At 42.7% G+C, this 25,825-nt stretch overlaps 1 protein-coding gene across 2 annotated transcripts in view; it reads left to right on the top strand.

Moving 5' to 3' along the window:
* HACE1 (HECT domain and ankyrin repeat containing E3 ubiquitin protein ligase 1) overlaps window positions 1–15,141 on the top strand; it is a 57,348-nt gene extending 42,207 nt beyond the window's left edge. For both annotated transcript variants that reach the window (XM_060237521.1, XM_060237514.1), the window contains exons 20-24: window positions 1,678–1,809; window positions 2,237–2,335; window positions 3,221–3,291; window positions 13,400–13,513; window positions 14,042–15,141. In XM_060237521.1, the coding sequence (XP_060093504.1) occupies window positions 1,678–1,809; window positions 2,237–2,335; window positions 3,221–3,291; window positions 13,400–13,513; window positions 14,042–14,144 (519 nt within the window). In that variant the 3' untranslated portion in view covers window positions 14,145–15,141. The remainder of the gene's footprint in view (window positions 1–1,677; window positions 1,810–2,236; window positions 2,336–3,220; window positions 3,292–13,399; window positions 13,514–14,041) is intronic.
* The last annotated feature ends 10,684 nt before the right edge of the window (window positions 15,142–25,825 follow it).

Here is a 25,825-nt window from a genome sequence, read left to right as displayed (position 1 = left end):
ACTTGGTGTTGTTCTTGGTGTTGGTGGTGGCAGTGGTGAATATTCACCTACTGTGTGATATGGTAATGGCCAGGAACAGTTTTATCACACAAACTTTTTGTGACTAATCATAAAGTAGTATTCTATTAAAGACTCCAATTTTCCTGATATATCTTTTATCTGAACAGTCTAAAATATTCCAAACCACCATTTCAGGACTCCAAGTCTTCTGTACTTTCTCAAGTTTGTAACTGTGATTTTGCATTATTTATTTATTCTGTATATCAACACGGACACACTGGTTTCTTTTGGAGTGTGTGAGGTTATAGATGAGCTTTCTAAGGTGCTTCAGAATGGGTTCCAAACATGATTCCCAACTTTCTTATTCTTTTTTGTAAAAATTAAACATTAATTGATCAGTAAAGTGTACAGTCATGGGTGTCTTGTAAACTGAAACAGAATGCTGTCCATAGTTATGAAAATACAAGGATGATGAAAATATGCCCAAGTTTGGGAACTGCAACAAGGAGCATGGGAAGAGAGCTAACACTAGTCTTAAAACTAATGTTTTCTCTCTAATATTATGTATTGGTTATGTGCAAACCTTTGGAACTTTCCCCCCAGGGAAATGTATCTTTCTCCCTTGATTGTTATGTTCTGCCAGCAGGTGAAGAGTTTTTTGTTTGGTGTACCCCCATTAACTGTAATTGGCCTTCCTCCCTGGCTGTGGTGTGTGTTTTTGTGTTTTTCTTGAATTGTCTAAATATTCCATATATTTTAAATGCTGTTTCAGTGCTGAACTCTTTTGATGTTTCCCGCCTTGGAGGCCCTGTTGGGTGGAAAGGTGGTATAGAAATGTAAAATAAATAATACATACAGCTTCTTTCAGACAGCTAACTAATTAAGAATTGCCATCTTAATCTGGGGCTTTAATTTTAGTCTTGTTTGAATTGTTTGCAGGGCAGGCTTTTTGTGCACCTTCTTGAGTCAGTATGTTTTGTGATAAAGTTAAAAAAAGGATGCCGGTATTAACATTACTCAATTTCATAAAAATTTGACGTTCTTGTGTGGACTTCTAATTGATACATTAGAATTTTTGCTCTTTGATTTAGACAGTCGGCGTATGCAAATATTTCTTTAGAGGTGTAACATGTGTGAGTTGAATGATATCCACAACTGGCCATTGTGCAAATTCACTGTAATTCATGAAAAATGTAGACAACCCCTCTTTGAAGAGGGGCACATACACATTGCCTCATCAAAGTACATACTTTCCAGCAAGCCTTGGAGAATGCACATCTGTACAGTTTCCCTACAATCTCCAGCCAGTGCGCATATTCCTGGCGAACATATATGTAAAAACTGTGCATGTATATTTAAAAATAAATTAATTAAAACCTTTAAACATCCCTTCAGTAATACCCACAGTTTAATTATTTATCTGAATTTTTTAGGGGAAAAGATTTATGGAAATCGGGCAGCAAATACTTAAACAGGGAAAAGGACCTGATGAGATTTTATTTACTTCCATGGTAGTTTGTAGTCTTTCTTAGCAGTCTATTTCTAGGCTTCCTGATTTCCCCATTTATGGATTCTGTTTTGATAAGAGCTGGTTTTAACTTAGGAACTGAGCCAAATTTGGGTTGTGTGCATTGGTGACATAATATGTACATCATTTCTCCACCCCTCCTCCCCCAGGCTGAATATGTCCAGCTTGTCACCGAGCTTCGGATGACGAGAGCCATTCAGCCTCAGATCAATGCTTTCCTGCAAGGCTTCCATATGTTCATTCCACCTTCTCTGATACAGCTGTTTGATGAATATGAACTGGTAAGTAGCATGACTTACTTTGCATCAAATAGCATTTCATTCAAGCAGGTGATTATTAGTTCCTGAAGTTAATGACGATTAGCAGGTTGGGCAAAGGTTAACGGGGGTAGAAATATTTAAATACTTTCAGAAGACTAGATTTAGCAATTCTGGGGAGTGATTTCATGTCACTGATTTCATTGGAGCTCAGGAGAGGTTTTCATATTGCATCAGATAAAATAATATTCCCCAAGCCGACAATAGATAACCAGGAACTCTTGTTTTTATATGTTCAGTAATGGGCAGATGCACTATTATATCTGATATAAAAAAGTGAACACCAGTCTAAACAATTGGTTTCCTATATACTGAACATTGACTGACTGTAACTTAAAGCTACAGATAATCTGTTTTTGAAATCTTGATTTTGGTTTCTTTCTTTTTGAAGGAATTGCTGCTATCAGGCATGCCAGAAATCGATGTGAGTGATTGGATTAAAAATACAGAATACACAAGTGGTTATGAAAGAGATGATGTAGTTGTTCAGGTAAAATCTCCTTGAGATGAATGCAAATAATTGTGTATTTATGTTTAATGGATTCTGCTCCTTTTAGGTTAAAGCAGAGGTGTCTAGGAATGGAAGGCAGAAGGTACAGGAATCTTACTGAAGCTAAGTAGGTCTGGGCCTGGTAGGTGTCCAGGTGGGAAACTTTATGAGAATCTACTATAGGCTTCCCTGAGATCCATTAAGGAAGAAATATGGACCATAAATTTAATTAGGAAAACTGTAGAACAATGACTGTTCACTTTCATTGGAATGTTTGTTTACTGTCATTGGAATGAGGCATAATGAGTCAGTGTGGTGTAGCGGTTACAGCGTGGGATTATGTTTGGGATTAAAATCCCTTTTTATCATGAAAACCTTGCTGGGGTGACTTCCTTAGTCTAGCCTGCTTCACAAGATTGTTATGAGGGGGAGAAATGGGGGAGGAAAGATTCATGTATATTACTGAGTTCTCCCTGAAGGAAATGCAGGATAAGAACGCATGAAACTTAGGGTGTTTTCGCACTGACCTTAATCAGCAGCGACGCCCCTCTTCACCGCGCAGGATCGGCGCGGATTTCGCACTAATTGCCGCGGAGCACCTGGAAGAGCCGGAAAGTCCCGTGGGTTTTGGCGGTTTCCGTTTGCGCCGCAAAAGCCGCGGGACTTTCCGGCTCTTCTGGGTGCTCTGCGGCAATTAGTGCGAAATCCGCGCCGATCCTGCGCGGTGAAGAGGGGCATTGCTTCTGATTAAGGTCAGTGCGAAAATGCCCTTAGTTTGTATTGTACATTGATTTCCTTATTTTAAATTGCAACAATTTAAACATGTTGCTCTTTTTTATCCCTATTTGAAGAAAAGTATTTCAAAGTAACTTATGTTTCTTTTAGTGGTTTTGGGAAGTTGTAGAAGAATTGACTCAGGAAGAACGAGTGTTGCTTTTGCAGTTTGTTACAGGCAGGTGAGTATACATATAGCTTCAATGAAAATGTTTTGCCTACATTTTGAAATTACAGCATAGTGCTGTGTTGTATCATTTGCCAAAGCATGTGATCAGTGCGAGGGATGTCTAAGGGTGTTCACTTTGTTATTATAGTGCTAACATTAAAGCTAGTTAATCCTTTGTCAAGTGGGTAAACATATCAACTGCTAACTTCTGTTTCTATGGGTTTCTTCTGTGGCATAAATATACTCAACCACTTGACCAGTTTTTGGACTTCTGACTAGTCCTTTTTTTACTTAACAAAATAAGGTTATGGTTCTAGTGTGTTAAAATTGATGTTCTGCTGTTATAGCAATTGAATTTGCAGGTGTTAGAATTTCTCAATACAGCTGGAGATTCAGTTGTTAAAATCATGTCAACTGAATGTCTGAATAAGAAACTTGAGAAATTTGTACTAGGCTCAGTGTTAAAGTCTGTTCATTATTATTAATCCAGAAAAGTTACTTTCCTTAAATTTCTTTTGTTGGGTTGTTTGGCGGGGGGGTGTCCAAAAGAAATAAAGCAATACCTAAAGAGGTATTCTTAGGGCAGGGAATGCAGTTGAGAAGAGTACTGTGCTCAGAAAGAAGGAGGGAAGGGTTAAGAAACATCAGCTACCTAGGAATGCCAGCATCCAGGTGGGACCTGGAGATCTCCCACTTTTACAGCTGATTTCAAGCTGACAGAGATCAGCTCCCTTGGAGAAAATAACTGTGAGAACAATCACCAGTAAATAATAACACCTTCACACATTCAATGTGTAAATGCGATCTGTTCAGTGCAATATAACGATAAAACATTCAACAAGTGCAAATATATGTTATTTGTAGCCACTCAAAGCTGAAACATAGGGTGCTCTTCTCTCTTCCAAACCGTCTTGTCACTACTCAGTGTTTCATCAGGCAACTGCCTCTTTTAAATCAGTTCGTAGCTCTGTGACTGTGGGTGGAACGTTTCAGTGTTCAGCTGTAAAATCCAACTGAGAGAGTAAGGAACCGTATCCCCAGGACTGTCCACTGTTTCGTATCCTCGGTCCTTTCTCATCCTTTTCTTGGAGCCACAGTACATCTGTTTCAAACATGGATCAATGCATGCAGTTCAAATTCCGGCTGGAAGCAGAGATTTTTAACTGTGTATGTTGATCTGGGTTTGAAATAGATTTGAAACATTTGAAAGGTTCTACCCCTGAAGTCTCCAGGTATTTTCCAACACAGACCTGGCAACCCTAGGACACACCCTCACTCAAGGATCACTCCTCAAGGAGTTTCTTACTGGGAGTGGGTTAATATAAGAGTTTGGTGGCAGCTGAATAACCCCCCTTGAAATGGGATATGTATGTCAGAATATTCAAGACTGTGGAAAATAATTTAAATTTTTAATATTTTAAAATATATTATAAATTCCACTATAATAAACTGGCAGAATCTGAAGTTAACATAAGAACATAAGAGAAGCCATGTTGGATCAGGCCACGGCCCATCAAGTCCAACACTCTGTGTCACACAGTGGCAAAAAATTTTATATACACACATACACTGTGGCTAATAGCCACTGATGGACCTGTGCTCCATATATTTATCTAAACCCTTCTTGAAGGTGGCTATACTTGTGGCCGCCACCACCTCCTGTGGCAGTGAATTCCACATGTTAATCACCCTTTGGGTGAAGAAGTACTTCCTTTCATCCGTTTTAATCTGTCTGCTCAGCAATTTCATCGAATGCCCACGAGTTCTTGTATTGTGAGAAAGGGAGAAAAGTACTTCTTTCTCTACTTTCTCCATCCCATGCATTATCTTGTAAACCTCTATCATGTCACCCCGCAGTCGACGTTTCTCCAAGCTAAAGAGTCCCAAGCGTTTCAACCTTTCTTCATAGGGAAAGTGCTCCAGCCCTTTAATCATTCTAGTTGCCCTTCTCTGGACTTTCTCCAATGCTATAATATCTTTTTTGAGGTGCGGCGACAAGAACTGCACACAGTACTCCAAATGAGACCGCACCATCGATTTATACAGGGGCATTATGATACTGGCTGATTTGTTTTCAATTCCCTTCCTAATAATTCCCAGCATGGCGTTGGCCTTTTTTATTGCAAACACACACTGTCTTGACATTTTCAGTGAGTTATCTACCACGACCCCAAGATCTCTCTCTTGGTCAGTCTCTGCCAGTTCACACCCCATCAACTTGTATTTGTAGCTGGGATTCTTGGCCCCAATGTGCATTACTTACAATGTACATTACTTACAATGTGCAGTTGTCTATGGTGAATTTTTCAGGCTTGCCAGTTAAATTTCTTTCCAAAAACTTTGTGTTCAGTGAAGAATTGTGCTTAGATTCAGTGTTGCCACTGGGCTTATCTGTATTCAGAATCTGTGTCACAAGTTTCTACAAAAGCTTGAGTAAATATTTAGTGCCACTTGAATGAAAAGTCAAACATTCCTTTTATAGCTAGAGACCATAAAATTAATTTTATTGATCTAGTGAAACAAATACTACCTATGAGAGGTATTATTTCATGGAATTCCTTTAAGCATGGCTTATGCCTCTTTGCTGTTATACATGGCAAAACAAAATTCAGTGAATCTTTCTGATGTTATTATTGTGACTTAACTAATATGATACTGGTGCTCTTTGGATTAACTTTTTAGTTTTTTCTAAATACTTGATCACAGGTTTTTGCTGCATTTTTGCAGAAGATAACCTGGTGACCCATCCAAGATTTAATACTCTTCAGAGCTTTATTTCTGCTCACTGTGTCCTAGTTTGTGAAAATTTATCTCCCCTTTTAGTATATGTAAAGTTCATCCTTGTGGCTTCTGTGAAGTCTTGGTGTGAGGGGGGAAGATTCATAGCTACCTGTCCTTGGAGAGATCCCAGGTCCTGGTGGAGAAGGGCAAGATGGCCTGCATCTCGGGTACACGGTTGGATCCCGGAACACACAGCACACTAAGCATGTCCAGAATGCCTTCTTAAGTAGCCAAAAACATCCTGAGGAATAGGTGGTCAGGATGTTCCTTAGAACAATGCAAGATGGGATTATGAAATGGTGCAACAATGTGATGGGTTTTGCTGAGACAGACAAAGGGTCTCAGGAAGCTGGGTGATGGGTTTCGGGTGTGCCTAATAGGTGTTTATGTACCATTGCTGAAGAAGTAGGACAAGAAGAATGGAGGCTGGGCAGGAATAGGAGCAGGAAAGCAGTTAATTTCTGAGATGGAGTAAGAGGGTCAAGAGTTGGAGACAGGGTGTTGCCAGGAAATATAGATACAGACAGGGGTCGCTTTGTAGAAAAATAGGTGGTGGAGCTTATCCAGGGATTATTATGCAGCTGTACCTACTATTCAGTGGACAAGGTGGGAGAGAGGAGGTGGAACTGTCAGAAGGTTCAGGAGCTATGCTCCTGAGAGCTCCCGCTGAATCCTAGGCCTGGATAAAGATATACCCAGAGGTGTTACTGACAGAAGACAAAAGCTGGAGGACAGGGAAAGAATTCATAAGAAAAGGAATATGGAAAATATTTCCAAGTTGGTGCATTCCATAAAAGTTGGAGGCATGATGGGATTAGCCAGGTGTCAGTTTGCTCCGGGGCCATCTAAGTCACAGACAAAGAGATTTATGCATATTTATCTCGACTTGTATAATGCTAGTATGTGCTGTGTCTAGGGGTCATAGCGTGTTTGAGAGCTGGGTCAGCTTGACCAAAGTGCTGACTCCATTTTATGTGCCAAGCCTGGCACACGGTTTCTAAACTGAGGCTGTGTCACAGGTGCAAAGTGTTATCGAGGGTTGCCTGAGCCACAGTGCAGCCTGGCTATGCCCTCCTCAAGGCATGTGGGTGACCAGGGTCTATAGGTGGAAGCTGCAGAAAGAAGGCTTTGCTATGGCCAAGCAACAATTGGCTGCAGCAAAGCACATGGTGGATGTATCCACAAAGACCATCATGTCCGCTGTGTGGCTCCGTCGACACTCATGGCTAAGATCAACAGCCCTTCAGCAAGACACTAGGGCCTTTGTTGAGGACTTGCCCTTTGAGGGAGACGGCCTCTTCAGCACCTCCACAGACAGTGCGCTGCAGGAGATAGACAAGAGCCTGAAGACATCGAGGAACTTGGGTGTTCAGGCCACCTCCAGAGCTCCCAAGGCAAAGCAGTGGCACAAACCCTGGGCCAAGAAGACATATCAAAAGTTCTCACCCGAACAACAATAAAGGCCTCGCTCGGCTCAACCTGATAGTAGGCCCCCATATTCAGGCAACAACAGGAACCATTAAGGCTCCCAGGCCACTGGCAAATCCAAGGGCACTCGTCCTCAAAAGCAGGGCCTTTGACTTTCTCGTGGCACGCGTCATCGTCCCCACTGGTTCTACATCTATCCGCCTCCGCCCTTTCCTACCTGCCTGGGAGTTGATCTCTACAGACAGGTGGGCGCTGTCCATCATAGAAGAGGGCTACAAAATAGAGTTTGTTCAGATTCCGAACCAATCCGTGGTAATCACCACTCCCCCTTCCCCACCTCTGCTGGCGGAGGTGAACAACCTCCTACAGAAACAAGCCATAGAGAGAGTTCCGATGGAGGCCAGGATGGGAGGTTTTTACTCTCGTTACTTTCTGGTCCCCAAGCAGGACGGGGGCTTAAGACCAATCATGGATCTTCGGAATCTGAACAAGTTTATTCTGTACCAGAAGTTCAGAATGTCCACTCTGCAAACAATCCTGCCCCTCATCAACCAAGGGGACTGGATGGCGACCCTGGACCTCAAGGATGCCTACTTCCAGGTCAGCATCCATCCGGCGTTCAGGCGTTTCCTTCGGTTTGCAGTGGGTTCTCAACACTTCCAGTTCAAAGCTCTTCCGTTCGGCCTGTCCACTGCACCTCGGGTGTTTACGAAGATGATGAGTGTTGTGGCTGCCCATCTCCGTCTCCAGGGAGTTGTCGTTTTTCCATACATTGACGACTGGCTCCTTGTGGCGGAGTCGAAGGAAGGTTTGTCAACTCACATTGCCATCACTCTACGTCTTCTCGACACCTTGGGGTTGCAGGTCAACTTGGAGAAATCTCACCTTACTCCGTCAAGAACAGTGCCGTTCATAGGGGCTTTGCTGGATACGAACCGGCATCACGCATACCTGCCTCCGCAGAAAGCGAGGGACATTATCTGTCTGGTACGACTTCTACAGAGGCGAAAGTGGGGCACAGCGCAGCAGCTGCAGCAGATGCTGGGGCTGATGGTGGCGACAACAAGTGTGCTACTTTTTGCGAAACTGAGGATGAGAGGTCTACAGTTGTGGTTTCTTCGCCAGTTTCGACCACTCAGAGACTCACCTCAAAAGAGGTTTGTCATCCCATCCGTGACTCTTCAGACGCTACAGTGGTGGGAGTCAGAGAACAACATCTGTCAGGGAGCTCCCTTTCATCTTCCGACTCCCACTGTGACTATCACAACAGATGCTTCCTTTTGGGGTTGGGGAGCCCACATGGAAGGTCTGTGTGTGGGGGGCCCTTGGCTGCCAAAACTGACTCAATGCCACATAAATTACCTAGAACTGCTGGCAATTCATTTTGCCCTGCGCTCTTTCCGCCCCTTGGTGGCAGGGAAGATCGTGGCATTACTGACGGACAATACCACTGCCCTGTGCTACATCAACAGGCAGGGAGGGACAGTTTCTCGTTGGCTCTCGCATTGGCGATGGTTCTCTGGTCAGAGTGTCTACAATACGACATCTTTGTGAAGGCTGCACACCTGCCATGGGTCCTCAACATGCAGGCAGACTCCCTCAGCAGGGGTGGGGCTTCCCCACACGAGTGGGAACTGCAGTGGCATTTTCTCAAGCCTGTATTCCAGCTTTGGGGGTACCCACAGCTGGATGTCTTCGCTACGGCCAAGAACAAGAAATGTCTTCTGTTCTGTTTCAGAGGGGGAGCGGATCCAGCGTCACTGGGAGATGGCCTCCTGCTTCCTTGGGAGGGTCGGTTCCTCTACATGTTTCCGCCTCTGCCGTTGTTGACAAAGGTGGTCAACAAGATAGCAAGAGAGAGACCATGCTGCATCCTGGTGACTCCCTGGTGGCCTCACCAGAACTGGTTCTCGATCCTGCTCCAACTGTCAAGGGGGGTCTTCTACCAGTTTCTGGCAGAACCGGACCTTCTGTCAGCTCAGGGTGGTCACGTACTCCATCACAACGTGCCCCACCTGAAGCTGACAGCGTGGCTCATCGACCCTTGGGGTTCTCTGACAGAGTCCAGCAAGTCCTCATGAACAGTAAAAAACCCTCCACCCGCGCTTCCTATGACAGGAAGTGGCGAAAGTTCACTCAGTTCTTAGTTGACCCTTCAGTCTCACCTAGCAGGGTGGGATTGTCGGTAATTTTTGGTTTTTTGTTATCCCTAGTGGATGCTGGCCTTGTTTTCTCCTCCATTAAGGCGTATTTGGCAGCAATATCTGCTTTTCATGATCCAGTGGAGGGATATTCTGTTTTTTCGCACCCTCATTCCAAGAATTTTTTGAGGGGTTTGTTTAGGCTGCATCTACCATCAAGATCGCTCCTGCTGTTGTGGGACTTAACTTTAGTGCTGGACAAACTAACTTTTCGCCCCTTTGAGCTGATGGCCATGTGCTCTTTGCAGCTCCTATCATGGAAAACTGCATTTTTGGTTGCTATCACGTCAGCATGTCGTGTAGGGGAGCTCACGGCAATGCGTTGTGATTATCCCTATCTTGTTTTTCGGGAGGCTGGAGTTTCCTTAGCTCCTGACATTACTTTTCTTCCTAAGGTGGTCTCTCAGTTCCACCTCAACTTAGAAGTTTGGTTGCCCACTTTTTACCCTACCCTTTCCTCGGATGCGGAACGTAGGTTGCACGCTTTGGACGTAAAGCGTGTTGCTTTGTTTTATTTGAACTGTTCAAAGAGTTTTCGTAAGGACAAGCAGCTTTTTGTTTCATATGTGGCCCCTAAGTTAGGTTCCAGGATTTCATCTCAGAGGCTCTCAAAATGGCTGACTGAGACTATTAAACTCTGCTATTTGTTGGCAAAGAAGCCGTTCCTGGGTCTGTTCGTGGACACTCTACAAGAGCGATGGCGACGTCAGTGGCGTTCCTGAAAGGCGTGTCCCTGACGGATGTCTGCAAGGCTGTCACCTGGTCTTCTCTGCATGCCTTTATAAAGCACTACGCGCTGGATGTGCATGCTCAGCAGAGGACTCGGTTGGGAACTGCGGTGTTGCAAGCTGTTTCTTCCGGTTGACCGTCTTCCTGCCTCCAGGTATGTCTTGCTAATCTCCCATGAGTGTGAAGCACAGAGACCACGAAGAAGATAGACAGGTTGCTTACCTGTAACTGTTGACCTTCGAGTGGTCATCTGTGCATTCACACTACCCGCCTTCCTTCCCCACTGCTGATGGTCTCCCTCCAGTAGGGGCTTCCAGCGGTCAGGAAGGAACTGGCGGGATCCCCGCGCTGGCGAGCATGCGTACTGGGACGCCTGCGCATGCCCATTGGCGCCGAGCGCGGAAAAATCCTGGGCTTTTCAGATACCGATTCGGGGATTGGCGCAGGCGCTCTATCCCATGAGTGTGAATGCACAGATGACCACTCGAAGATCTACAGTTACAGGTAAGTAACCTGTCTTTTTAATGCACAAAATGGAATATTGCAAACTTTTTTTAAAACTGGAGAAGGAACAATGACCAATCACAATTTGATAATTTGAGATTTTTAGTCCGCCGAGCTTGCTTCAAGTCAAGTTTTAAACTTCAGAGAAATTAAAATCAGCTAATATGTTTAAACAATTCAATTTAATTTTAATTTAACTTTGTGATTTATACCCTGCCCTAACCCACAAGTGGGGAAGTGGTTAGGGAAAGTGGTCTTCTGGAATGAAAATTTATAAATGGCTGCTTATGCACAAGTTCTAGTGCATGAAAGAAGGCCACTGCCTCCTGATAACTTGTTTATTACAAATGTGGGCCACTGAAATATCAATATTACCAACTATGGGATAGAGGAAGGAGGAATTTTGGGTGTTATTTGCAACTGGACAAGAATTGCCAATGCAAAGATTGGCAGGTCAACAAAACTTCACAACTGGGAATGAGAGGTTCCTATTGCTATATTAAGAATGGCACAATTTGACTTTGGTATCCTTTTGAAAGGGAATTGCTTAGATCTAGCTTTATTCCCTTCCCCCCCCCCCCCGCTCAGTTTTCCAGAAACCCAGCATCGTCTAGAACAGATAAATTTACTGCCTGAATGAATTTTTGCTGACAGTTCTTGAGAGATGACAAAAGTGCTGTTGTTGGGAAGGTTAGAATGAATAAATGTTGTGGAACAGTTCATGCCTCTCATGGGTTTAGCAGAAGGTTGGAGTTTAATTATACCTTAATAAATAAGGGCTCAAATGAATGTAAAAGGATGGCAGTGCAATTATAGTTGATAAAACTCTAAAAATTCAAAACAGATTTTGGAAATCAGATTTTGAAAACTGAAAGAAATTACACAAGAGAATTTTAGAATCATGTAAAAGAATATATGAGGAATAATGAAAGAAGTTTTTCAGAGACGCTAATTGAGTGCTTTTCCTCAGTCTTTAGTAGCTCTCTCCAACAAAGGTGACAGCGGATGAAGTTTTATTTATTTAGAAAAAAAATATGCTGCTTTTCCAGGGTACCTGCTTTGAGAGGGCATACATAATAAAACACAATAAAAATATAAAACGTTTAAAAATCCAGTCAGAGCATGAAAACATATTACTGAGCAACTCAATATAAGAGTTTTTAGACTAAAAGCACATTATAAATTGTGTTAATTAAAAGCTTGAGTGAACAGATATGTTGTTGCTTTCACCAAAAAGAGAGTGGTGTAGGTATCAGGCAAGCCTCAAGTGCATTCTGCAAACAAGTTGCCACCACTGAAAAAGCCCTGACTCTGATTGCCAGCAGTCTAATCTCAGAAGACAGGAGCACAGAGAGTAGAACTTGGGAGGCAGATCTTAACTGGGAACTTGAGCCATGTGGTAGGAGGCAATCCTTCAGGTATTTTTGCTAATTGACAAAAAGTAAAATGGCTCTGGGAGCAGATGGCTCCTTGAAAGTTCTTGAAGGAATTTCAAATGTGAAATTATTGGCAACATTAACTAAAACCAGCCACTTTAGGTAGGAAGATTGGAAGACAGTATAACAGCACTGGTCTTCAGGTAGATTTCTTCACAATTAGAAGCTGGAAAATTTTTCTTATGGAAAAATGTATCATGAATTAATATTTAAGATTTGGTATGTTCCTAAATGTGACTTTGATAAGGAATGCATTGCTGAAGAATATTGTAATTTCCTACCAATTAAAAGTCTGTTTAAAATTTTTAGCCTGGATTCTTATAGTGATTGTGTTGCTTAGAAATACAATTGTAGTATGTATGGTTTTGCTGTATACTGTGTTTCCTTTCTGGTATTAATACATTGTGTAAGTTGAATAGCAGTATGTTGCACTGGAAGCTCTTTTATTGTGTATACTTGCAACTTTTCTTATAGAAAATGAATACATTAATACTTCTAAAGTACTTAAATATGCCAAACCGTACAATGCTATATGCTACCTGATTTACAAATGATGCATTTTATTTTGTTAAATCATTAAAAGAAGTTTAGATTTGATACTGTATTGCATATATTTCAGTGTTCTCCAGATTTCCTCTTTTTTCCCTGACCTTTGTTAGCTTGAAAGTCACATGGAAAAACAAATTGCATGAGTTGACTTTTAATGTATAATCTGCGCAGCTGTCAGGGAGGAGAGAACAACTTAGCGTGGGAGAAATAAAAGGCCTCTGATCATGGTATTAACCTATGGAGAGTATAAGAGATTGGTACTGAGTTCATGGGTATCTGTGTACATACTTCATTTAAAAATTTATGTTTGTATTCTACTGAAGATTGAGCAAATCCAATTTCATCAGTGTTTAATATGTGGGAAATTAGTACCTATTGATTACAAATATCTCTTTTGAAAAAGTAATTTCTAAACTGTGTGCTCAGTGCTTTTGCTGCTTAAAAAAACAACAACCTGTAGCCTCTTTTTCATGCCTTGTGCATTTTTTTTCAGTTCCAGGGTACCCCATGGTGGCTTTGCACATATATTGGGTGGTAGTGGGTTGCAGAATTTCACAATTGCTGCTGTGCCATATACACCAAACCTTCTGCCAACATCAAGCACATGGTAGGTTAAATAGTCTTATTTAAATGCATTAAGATTGTCTCTTGTTGTCATTATGTTTTGGGGGGGATGAGGGGAAGAGAATGGCAAACAATTATTCAGGATCAGAGGAACACCCTTAAATAACCTCATTACAGAAATGCCTCTGGTCAGTATCATTAGTCACCGCAGAATGGGTTGTGATACTCAAACAGTATGGGTACTTCAGTTATTTCCTCCACAGTACTGAGAAGCAAAGTCTAACTGCTGTCATATAGTTTAATAGACAGCAGTACAATATCACTAAGGGGCACTTCATCCTAAATTGCTATATTGCTTTTTTATTTTAAACTAAAAAGGTATTCTGGTGTAGGAATGCTAAAAGGGACTGCAGTGCAGGCATGCTCTTTATTTATTCCCCCTGCCTGCTTCATCTTCAAGAGATCTCAGTCAGAATGCAGATCTCAGTTATGGAGTCACATTAATTATCTTGCACAGAATAATTTTTTTACTTTCGGATTTTTAATGGGGCTGCATTTTTCTCCATTCCAGTATCAACATGCTGAAGTTGCCTGAATACCCAAGAAAAGAAATCCTTAAGGACAGGCTTCTAGTGGCATTACACTGTGGAAGCTATGGTTATACAATGGCATAATGAAGTCAGAAAATGCATCTGATTTCTGATGTTCAATTCAGAGTGGCAGAAGTAATTTAGGAACCTGTCAATAAAAGAATGGGAGGAGGGAACAGACTTGATGCTTCAGTCCACAGGCAGGATTGACTTACACAAGTAGATAAGGACCCATGTCTGTCTCTATCGTCATAAGTCTTGGATACCATTTCCTGGTATAAATTAGAAGTGTACTGTGACTTCAGTTTTGAAATGGCGGTTCTGAATTAAAAATGGCATTAGTGCCTCATCTGACTCTCTAATTAGAGGTATGCCAATGTGATTCTAGTTGTCTTTATTTTAACTAAGAAGCAGCTATGTGTTTGCTTGCCTGTTCGAGGCTAGTTAATGGAAGCTGCAGGACTTCTCAAACCATGGCCTCCTGGGGCTTTTGATGCAACCTCCAAGGCTCCATAGAAATGTATGGAATAGGCATGGTCTGGGACCTCACCTGAGGCTACTGTTTAAATCCAGTTGAGAATCACTGCATTAAGCTCCTTGTATTTCATTGAAATAAAGAGAGCATTAAGCAAAGTTAACTGGCACAGGATTGCACCCACTGCCTTTTCCTCTATGCTGTCTTGCATGCAGAAAGTGCCATTTATTTATTTGTGTTTCTAGGAAGCATTTTACAAAAAAAGGTCCAAATTGAAATAAGGAGCACCAAATTTGATGTGTATTTTCCTGTTTATTGTACTGAACTTATATTACAAAAAAAGTTTTTTAGCTTTATGGTATTTTATTATCTGTACAACTTTTACAAATCCATTATGTTAATAAAGAAGTAAACATCTGACCAAAATGTAAAGATAATTTATATTATACATTTAAAATGTACATGCACTGTTGAAGCGTTTGTGACTTCATGGCCCTTCAGAGTTTTGTATGTATTTTAGAGATTCAGTTCTTTTGTCTGAGGGATGCTTTTTTCATGCCTATGTGAAAGGTGTGCATTAAAAGTGAAATATTTTATTGTAATGTACCCATGTATCAGTTGTTTTGTCTATCTTTGCGTATCATTTGAAATGAACTACTTATTTAAGCAGGCATAGTTTTGATGGCACTGCAGAGAGAAATATTCAGGCTTCTTCCACCTTATAAACCTGCATTAATCATAATGATATAGCACAATAAATTACAGTTGAGAAAGAAATTTAGTCCATGTTAACAAGGAATTATACTTAAGTTAAACTATTGGGGGTCAGAATCCCACATCATAAACCTCCTGTCCTCAACTCCAGGAAATAAGAGTTCTGTGAGATGGCAACTGCAGATATTCTTGGAAAACATAAAATTACCTAATTTATACTCTCCTGGAAATTAACTCATATTGATAATGATCCCAACCCTCCCATTCTGAAGAGCTGCCCACCTTGAATAAAACAGCATATTAAATTTGCTAACGTCTGCTCAATTTTCTGTTGAGTTTGCTTGCTTGTACTTGGAGCAACAAAAGCATTATGTGAGCATATAATACAGTTAGTTCTTTGTTGAACAGGGAGCTTTGTTTTGTGTAGTAGACTGAAAACCTGTTTAATAATGATGTTAGCATATATATTGAGCATTTACTTCCCCTTCTTTTATTGAGTATCAAGCAACTTAAAAAACCCTTTGAAACCTTACATATCATACAGTGTAATGACAAATATTGCCCCCACATTCCTGTTTTTGTCAAATGTTTACAGTTTTTTATTTAAGAGTTTGTTAAATCAGTTTTTGTAAACTACATATTCTGGAAGTATATAGTAAAAGAACATGTAGAGATTTAACTTTATCAGTACAATAGGTATATTTTAAAGTTAAGGTTTTAAGATACTGTAGTGTAGGGCAATGTTAAGAGTAGCTAGCAATCCTGCTACTGCTGCTACAATGATTTTTAGATCAAAATCTGTGGAGTCTTAGCATTCCTTCAAAGTTTCAGGTAAAGGTAGCCAGAAGTTATTGGTGGTCACTCAGATCCCTGTCTCAAGTCATGTTGCACATGCAGAAAATGTGGAGAAGGAATGTAGACTCCTAGAGTAGTGTAGCACAGCTTCTACAATGTAATTTTTATCTACAGCATTTATATCCTAGCATTCCTATATATTGGGGCAAGGTGGCTTGCCATTAGTTCAGTAAAAATTAAAATATGCCACACAGTAAAACCCAGTAGCAATCCATCTGGTGACCACAGACTTTTCAGACCCTATTAAAAGAACAAGTTGCATCATTTTGCAGGTACCCTTGTCACTTTCTCTGGAAGCTTATTCCACAGGGCAGGTGTAATGGAAAGTATGTGGTCTCTGAAGGATCAGCACACAATCCTGAGCGTAGGGAGGGTGAGAAAAAACTGATGTGTGAGTTCAGATAGGGAAAGAGGATCCTTCGCATATGTGAAATGACAGAGGAGAGGAAGAGAATTCAGTCTCCAAAATGGTGCCAATGACATTTACAACATATTTCTTGGTGCTAGTTAAGTGTTTTTAGAAACTGGCTGGAGCTTTTGCCCAGCAAGGCTTCTGATTAGCCACTGGAGGTTTGATTGGCTATGCAGATTTTTTAAAAAAGTTGCTTTAGGAACAGCAGCCACCACACCAGGAGCTTCACTGTGTAACTGAAGATAAGCTGCAGCAGCTGCTTTGTGGCTGGCTCTGCCTCCTGTGGCAGTGATTTTGTGGCTGTGCCCACCATGCTCTCAGAATTCCAAATGTGCCTGCAGTTGGGGACCCTTGCAGTGGATCATTTTGCTAGTGCAGGGGTGGCCAACGGTAACTCTCCAGATGTTTTTGCCTACAACTCCCATCAGCCCCAGTCATTGGCCATGCTGGCTGGGCCTGCTGGAAGTTGTAGGCAAAAAACATCTGGAGAGCTACCGTTTGCCACCCCTGTGCTAGTGGTTGTGTATATGTGCCTACCTAGGCCTGATGCTCTACTTTTGTAGTAACAGGGATTGGTTCTTGTGTGGAATTGTTTCGATGGACACCCTCCCTTCCAGCTTCGGATCTTCTCCCTCAAAATGTGTCCCTGGGGATCCATGAATCTCCTGGATCATCATAGGTTCATCACAGGGAAACTGCAGATGGGAAAATTGGTGACTGTTACCTTCCATCTCTTTGAGCAGAAGAGGTTAAGACACAAAGTTGTCCTCTCTCAAAAATCACAAGGAACTCTGATCCTAGAATATTGTGGAGAGGAGCAAAGGAGTCTAAAAAAATAAACCACAGTGAAACAATAATGGCATTTTATTTCTATCTTGACATGTCTAGTGTGGCAGTTCTCCCATTCTTTTCAAACGTGTGGGTGGGGGCAGTAAAATCACAGTTTTATTTACATACGGATTTTGTGTTTCTGGTATTGCTCAGCCAATAAAAACAACATGGGAACCTAATTTCACTGATAGGACTCAGCCTGACAATAAGTAATAGAGGACCCCTGAGTGTCTCCAAAAAGCCTTTTCTACCCCTTGAATAATCATAACCAGGTGTGGAACAAGCTCAAAAAGAAACAGCATCTAAAAACCATTCCAAGCAGCTGCATTGCCTTTTCACGTGCTATTGGTAATCAGCTATTAAACATACAAGTCTTTTCAGACCTCAGCACTGAATGAGAAGAGAAATGCGGAGCTGCTTTGATCTGTCACTGCCAATTCCCAGGACTTGATTAGACACACATGATAAACTAGAAACACTGTGAAATTTAGCTGGAGGCTTCTGGCATGTTCCTGAGGTGTTGTACTGAAAGTCTAAGCTGTATGCAATAGGTTGGAGAAGGGAGGAATGTATGCTTTTGGGCACTTGCCCATGGAAGTCAGGTGAGCAGAATTGCGAGGATTCCTCGCTGGAAAGCTTTAGGGTTAACAAACAAACAGCCTACCTGAACTGATCTTCCTTTTCAGTTGGTCTTGTTACAACAACCACAAGGATGCTGGATCTGTTTTAGGTTTCTTGGTCTGAAAGATGCCACTGGACTCAAACTTTGTTCTGTTGCTTCAGACCAACACAGTTACCCACCTGAGGTTATCCTCTGTTCACTGAAGGTAATGAGGCTGTGGACAGCTTTGGCCAGTTCTGAGAAGTGTGATCCTAGGAGACTTCCCAGAATGTTCAGCTACATATTATTAGTCTATGGCAGGTGTACAGATAGGGTTGCTGGTTTGAATGTTCTGTCCAATAAAAAAATTAAGTAAAATGAGAGCCACCCTGAGCCTGCTTCGGTGGGGAGGGTGGGATATAAATAAAATATATTATTATTATATTATTTAAAATACAGGTGGAAATGCCCAGTATTTTCTAGTTAACTCCCAAGCAGTCTCAGGAGCACCAAGGCTGTTCTTGCCTGATGCAGAGGTTCCAACTGGGAGAGCCATACTCACTCCCACAATGCTGCCACCATCTAGAGACAGGCAGGTAGAGATTGGCTGGAAGGTGCTCAGAGCCAGATGCTAGGCAGGGTCATCCTTTCCTGCTAGCCTTCCGTGTTCCACCCACCTTCATGCTGCAGGCACAAAGTGGGAAGAGACAACCTGGAGACATAGCACAGTGGCAGTAATGGTAGTGGTTTTTGGGTGGGCACTCAGGCTTGTTCCTCATGCTTCCATCTTTGGCTACCTGACTGATTTCCTCTTCTCCTATGGGATGGGGCTGTCCAGTAGCTTCCCTTCACTTTGGCATGGGGGCTGTTGCAGTTGCCTTCCCCCATCTCCTGCACAGGTCTGCCAGTCTCCTAGTTGGGGAGATCGATTCTTGAGCTTAGGTTGAGATGTGACAGAAAAAGTAGTCCTGGCTTGTAAATAGGAAGCTGAAGAGGGGCAGATGCAGCCTAGTGTCCTTTATCAAAATCAAACATTTCTCCACCTGCTTCAGCTACTCCATGGTGTGCCCTTTCCTCCTCCCCTGATTTTAGATTGCTAAAGGAATCCATCCCACCCCTCTGATCAAATTCTATGCATGGCCTCAGCAAAATGTTCCAAATCAAGAGCCCAAATGAGATCCCATGAAGCTGCTATCAAGTCCATAGTCAAGCAGTTGGTACCAGACAGATAGTTGTATCTGGAGACGGTCCTTAGCCTTAGCTTAGTATTCCACAAGTCTCTGAAGTTTGCCCACATGCTTTCTCTAGCTTGTACCTTTGCAATGAATTTCCCATAAATTGCTTTTGGACTTGAAATAAGCCACTGTGAAAAGCCCAGTATTTTCTGGTCTCCCCCTAGGATGCATAACAAATGTGTTATCATCAGCACCACCCTTTTAAGGGGGATGTACTAAAATGAATTACAAGAATGAGCACTGGGAATAATGGGAGATGTGTGAAGGACCACTGGATATAATGGAAGCCAGTGATGCTTGGGATAAGTCATCTTGTTTGAATAATTGGCCAGGTCTCTCTTCTGACAATGGTGAGGAAAAATTTCCACCCTCCCTTTCTTGGTACTGGAACAAAGATCAGCTTTTGAGGGGGAAAAAAAGCTAAACTTTGAACAATCTAATGCAAAATATAAAGTAGATTGACATTAAACATCCCATATAGGATTGCCAATCTTCATGTTGACCTGAGAATATCAGCTTGGAGTTGGCAACCCCATACTGTGTGTGTATGTGTTTGGTCAACAGATTTTTATCAAGAGCGTCTGATAGTTTCTATAAAAATATCTGACAACCCTATGTGCAGAAGTTCCTTGGCTGATGAACTGATATGGAAATGGTTCTCTAAGAAGTTTACATAGCAGTGTCTAGAGGATCAGTTGAACAAAGTATGACTCCAATAGCACCTTTAAGAGTAAGACCAAAAGAGTTTTATTCACTGTATGAGCTTTTGTGTGCACACACGCTTTCTTAGACACAATGAAATGGAATTTACCAGTCCATACATATAGGCAGAAGTTGAGCAGTAAATTAGCATGCAACATAATGAAGATATTTATCAGATTAAGGAACAACAGCTTGGTTTATATCAGGGGTGGCCAACGGTAGTTCTCCAGATGTTTTTTGCCTACAACTCCCATCAGCCCCAGCCAGCATGGCCAATGGCTGGGGCTGATGGGAAATGTAGGCAAAAACATCTGGAGAGCTACCGTTGGCCAACCCTGGTTTATATGGTTACCATTCAACATAATGGTTAACAGAGGCCAAACAGTGATAACAAGTTAAGTCCACATGGTTACTATTTGTGGGTGATCAGTTGGCAGACTCACTCTGGTATCTTTTACATTGCTTTTCATTGCAAGTTTGCATACTGAAATTGAATCCAAGAAGACGGAGGTCCTGTACCTAAGTCGTGGTGGTCTAGGAACCGAGGTCTCATTACCGACTTTTGATGGGGCACTACTTACACTGATGGCCGAAATCAAAAGCTTAGGGGTGATCTTTAAATATGGAGGCCCCAGGGCATACCTTGGGGCGAATGGTGCCCCAGACAGACTCGCCATCCACCTCCCCCCTCCATGGGCAGACTCCGGGATGCCCAGGAAGGGATGGTGGAGCACCATGTTTCCTGAGCTCTTTAAAGCCCCCCTGCCTATCAGCTGATTGGTGGGTAAAACACTGCCACCTCCCTCCCCCTCCCCTTCTGTGGCAGCATGCTCTGCTGCCTGCGCCCCCTCCGCACTCACAGGAGCACCGCTAGAATCAGCCCTACCTGCTTAAATGCGTCCCAGGCCTCTTAGTACTGAACAAGGCTTCACTCCAGCGAAGGCTCGTTCAGTGCTGAGGCCCGGCCAGCGTTTAAATGGGTAGGGCCGATTCTAGCAGTTCTCCTGTGAGTTCAGGGGTGGGGCGAGCAGTGGAGTGTGTCACCACAGAAGGGGAGGGAGGAGGAGCACCGCTAGAAATGGCCCTATCCGATTAAACGTGGGCCAGGCCTCTCAGTGCTGAACGAGGCTTTGCTCCTCCCTCACTTCCAAAGTGAGGGAGGAGTGAAGCCTCATTCAAGCGCTGAGAGGCCCAGCCTGCATTTAAGTGGGTAGCGCCGATTCTAGCGGCTCCTGTGAGCACAGGGGGTGGGCAGTGGAGCATGCTGCCGCAGAAGGGGTGGGGGAGGAAGGGTGGCAGTATTATACCCGCAGGAGGAGGGAGGGAGGAGGCAGCATGGCGAGGATGGCAAAGAAGGTAAACTAGGCATTGCCTTGGGTGCGGGGAGGGGGGAGAGCTCAATTCAGTGCCCCCATGCCCCCAGTGGCCTAGGCAATTGCCCTGTGAGACCCAGATGGCAGCCACCGCCAGATCAGCCTTCTATCATCTTCTGCTGATAAAGCAGTTGGTCCCCCTCGAACGCAACGACTTGGTGACAGTGATCCACGCCACAGTCACCTCAAGATTGGATTACTGTAATGTCCTCTACAAGGGGCTGTCCTTCTCTCAAACCTGGAAGCTTCAGCTAGTGCAGAATGCAGCAGCCAGGTTGTTAATGGGTCTTCCTTTACGGGAGCACATTCAACCTGTGCTGAAAGCACTGCACTGGTTGCCTATCGCATACCAGGTTCATTTCAAGGTGCTGGTTCTCTCCTTTAATGGTGCTGGTTCTCTCCTATATGGCCAGGGGCCTGCATATCTTAGGGACCACCTTTCTCCACATGTTCCCCAGAGAGCACTTCAGTCTGGATCACAAAATCTACTTACAATTCCTGGCCCTAAGGAGGCCAGGCTCATGACAACTAGAGCCAGAGCCTTCTCTGTAGTGGCTCCATGCTGGTGGAATGAGTTGCTGGAAGAAGTTAGGGCCCTGCGAGAGCTCATACAGTTCCACAGGGCCTGTAAGATGGCACTCTTCCACCAGGCATTTGTAAACTAGACTGCTGGCCACTACAGTTTTTAGGCAACATATGGACCACCCCTTGCAATCTGCTGTACAACATCAGAGGAGAGGACAATCTAAGATCCGCTTCACATAGAATTATAAATCTGAAACTTAAGATCATAGCACCAAAATGTTAATTATTCTATGTATTCTATGTTTTTATACTTTTTTATGGATTTTATGTCCCACCACTATGTCTACTCATACATATGCATGTCTATGTAGTTATGTGCAGTGCAGTTATAAAGCTAGTGCCTCTGGCTCTCTTTCTTCAACCAAAGAATTATTTTGAAGAAGAGGAGGCTGGATTTATACCCCACCCTTCACTACCTGAAGGAGTCTCAGAGTGGCCTACAGTCTCCTTTCCCTTCCCCGCCCCACAATAGACACATTGTGAAGTAGGTGAAGCTGAGAGAGCTCTAACAGAAACTGCTCTTGAGAGGAACAGCTCTGAGAGAACTTGTGACTGGCTCAAGATCACAGCAGCTGTATGTGGAGGAGTAGGGAATCAAATCTGGTTCTCCCAGATAACAGTCCACACACCACTACACCAAACTGGCTCTCAATTAATTTTTTCCTAATTATGAGAGATTGTGACATGTACCAGGAAATCTTATTTCATCTTTTTGCCTATACAGTGAACACAGGAATCTCAGTAACACTGCAATTCTAAGTAGGTCTATTCAGGTTTAGCTCACTTCAAGGGAAATGTTCTTATCTTTCATATAGTACTATCAAATAATCCTAACTCCAAAAATCCTTAAAAGAATACAATTACTTTGGCAATCTTTCTGTAGCTCCGTATGTGTGAGATAGGGGGGGTGGGGGAATGATCTATGTATCATTGGGGAATAGATATACCTTCAGACAATTTAGCTTTCTTTTACAAACTTCAGAATGTTTAAAACCCCACTATCAAGGGTTTTCATTTTGTGGTTTAATAGTATAAACAGGAGTGTGTAGGATAATGACACATGGTGTAGCATGATTTAATAACATTGAAAAGGCTACTAACACCTGTGTGCTATTAACAACCAAGGATGACAAGCCTATTGAGAAAACATAACTTAATATTTAGCACACAGTTTAGAATGATTGATAGGTTTCTATTTTGTGTTTTCCCTCTGTGTCAGATCATTTGCTGTGTGCATCTCTGGAAGGAAAGAGATCTCTTGTCAGACCATAGATCATGAGTTCTCATTAACTTTTATTATTTTGATAAAGTTACCGATGCATACTTTATGATTTGGAAACATTAGGTATCTAATGTTGCAAAACCATTAAAGGTTCTTGACATGCAAAGACAGAAATCTAAGCTTAGCAGCAATGATCTGGCTTGATAAAATCTTGGGGAGGGGACAGGGAAAACACACAGGGCTGACTTATCTATTAGATGCAATAACAGTGCTTTGGGCCCATGATATTTTTAGGGGCCCATGAAAATGTTTTAATTTATTTTAAAATCAGAAAGAAAGAAAATGTATTTTTAGATGGAAGAAAATGTTTTAATTTTTTCTCACATCAGAACAAAATGGAATCTTAGAGCCCATAAAAATCTATTAAATTTTGCCCCAAACAGGAAAAAATAAAATATTGAAGTATTTAAAGTTATATCAAAAATAATTTTTATTATTGATATTAGTATGGTGGGAGGGGCCCACAAAGGCGAAAGTGCCTTGGGCTCAATGTGGCCCTGGTGATACATCTACTCAAACATACTAATTACATTTTTCCTACTCTTGCCTGTTTTGGTTAGAAAATAAACTATGGAAATATCCACCAGTGGTCCATGGAAGAAGTTCTGGGCCTCTAGATTGTTTCAAATCTTGCTTCAGTCACAAAATAAGTGGTTTTGGAATTGGGCAGTGCATGTAGTGGGTGGGCATGAACCCCATAGATAGGCCTCTGATGTTTCTAGGCAACGGGTTCTCTTCATCTGTTATTTGCATGGTATGGGTGATGTTGCAGTTTTCTAATCAAAACAGGCAAGAGTAGGAAACATGTAATTAGTATGTTTGAGTAGATGTGTCACCAGGGCCACGTTATTACTTTAATGGGCCTTCCTATATTCATTGAAGGTAACCAGTGATATCTACATGGAAGGAACTTGAGTTCTGGCCATCACATTTAAAGGAACCATTCACCTTTTAAATGCTTTCCTTCTACTGGAAATAATGGAGGATAGGGGCACCTTCTTTTGGGGCTCATAAAATTGGGCCCCCTGGTCCAATCCTTTTGAAATTTGATATTGTTTTAAAAGAGAGGCACCAGATGCTATGCTGAAAATTTGGTGCCTCTACCTCAAAAATCAGCCCTGGATACCCAAAGATCGATTCTCCATTATACTCTGTAGGACCTGGTCTCCATAGGGTATAATGGAGGGCCAGTGGACATCCCCTCCCTGTGCTTTCTGATAACCCTGAAGCTGGGTGAAGGGGTTCTCCTGCCACCAACCAGGGGATCTCCTGCCACTAACTGGGGATTGGAAACCCTATTATACTGTGACTTCTGCCCATATCAGGCATGTTGATGTGGGCTGCAATATGAGTTCCTTCCATGTGACCCAGGGCTTCTGGAATTACTTTCATCTTACAGGAAAATAAACATATTTCAACAGCTTCTGAATCATGAGCACATTATAAGACTGAGAACCAGTGCGGTGTAGTAGTTTAAGTGCTCAACTAGGATTTTGGAGGCCCAGGTGTGAATCCCTGCTCTATCATGGAGGCTTGCTGGGTGACTTTGGGCCAGTCCCAGACTCTTTACCTAACCTACCTCACAGGGTTGTTGTGAGAATAAAATGGAGGAGAGGAAAATGATGTAAACTGCTTTGGGCCTCCATTGGGAAGAAAGGCATGGTGTAAACCAGGGGTGGGGAATGTCAGATCATTTGGTCTGGCCCTCAGGGATTGCTGGGCTGAGCCAAGCCACGTGGCAGCCTCTACAAAAAAGCCCTGAACCTAGACATTTTCCTAGGGTTGCGGGCTCTGTGTGTGTGTGTGTGTGTGTGCGTGCGTGCGTGCGTCAAATTAGGCTCTCTTCACATGACTTCAAATAGAAAAAACAATTATTCGTATTAATTTTGCTGGCCCGAATCTTCCTCCTTCGGCGGAACACTGTTTTTTAAGTTGATAATTTTGTATGGCCCAAGAATGTTATAAATGGCCTTTGGAACCTTTGAAAAAAGGTTCCCCACCCTGGTGTAAACAATATGTCTGATACATTTTTTTGAATTAATTCTAATTTTGTTGGCCTACTTGTGTTGCTTATTAGATCATTTGTACTCTTTGTACTGTTTTACACCGTGTAATCTGCCTTGAGACTCTGTGAGAAGAAGACTGAAAATTTATACCCTGCCTTTCTCTCTGAATTAGTTTCAGAGCGGCTTACAATCTCCTTTATCTTCTTCCCCCACAACAGACACCCTGTGAGGTGGGTGGGGCTGAGAGAGCTCTTGCAGAAGCTGCCCTTTCAAGGACAACTTTTGCAAGAGCTATGGCTGACTCAAGGCCATTCCAGCAGCTGCAAGTGGAGGAGTGGGGAATTAAACCCAGTTTTCCCAGATAAGAGTCCACACACTTAACCACTACACCAAACTGGCTCTCACCGTCTTGTAATGTGCACAGAAAAATGGGCTAGAAATAGACTTGCCAATCCCCAGGTCCTAGCGGGGGTTCTCCCGCTTTCCCAGGCTCCTTCCCGCCCCCAGTCAGCTGACCGGCGGGGGGAAGTCACGCCCCCACAGCCACCATGTGACTTTCCACCTCCGGAGGCTTCAGTCTCCGATTGGAAAGGCTTCCTTTTGGGATGGTGTGTCTGTGTTACTTTGAAAAAGTTGGCAGCAACTCGTGAGTAGAGTTGCCAATCCTCACTTCAGAGTTGCCAGAAAGGGGGGG

Source organism: Heteronotia binoei, chromosome 1 (assembly GCF_032191835.1).
Source record: "Heteronotia binoei isolate CCM8104 ecotype False Entrance Well chromosome 1, APGP_CSIRO_Hbin_v1, whole genome shotgun sequence".
NCBI lineage: Eukaryota > Metazoa > Chordata > Lepidosauria > Squamata > Gekkonidae > Heteronotia > Heteronotia binoei.
This window is presented reverse-complemented; position numbering and strand designations above follow the sequence as displayed.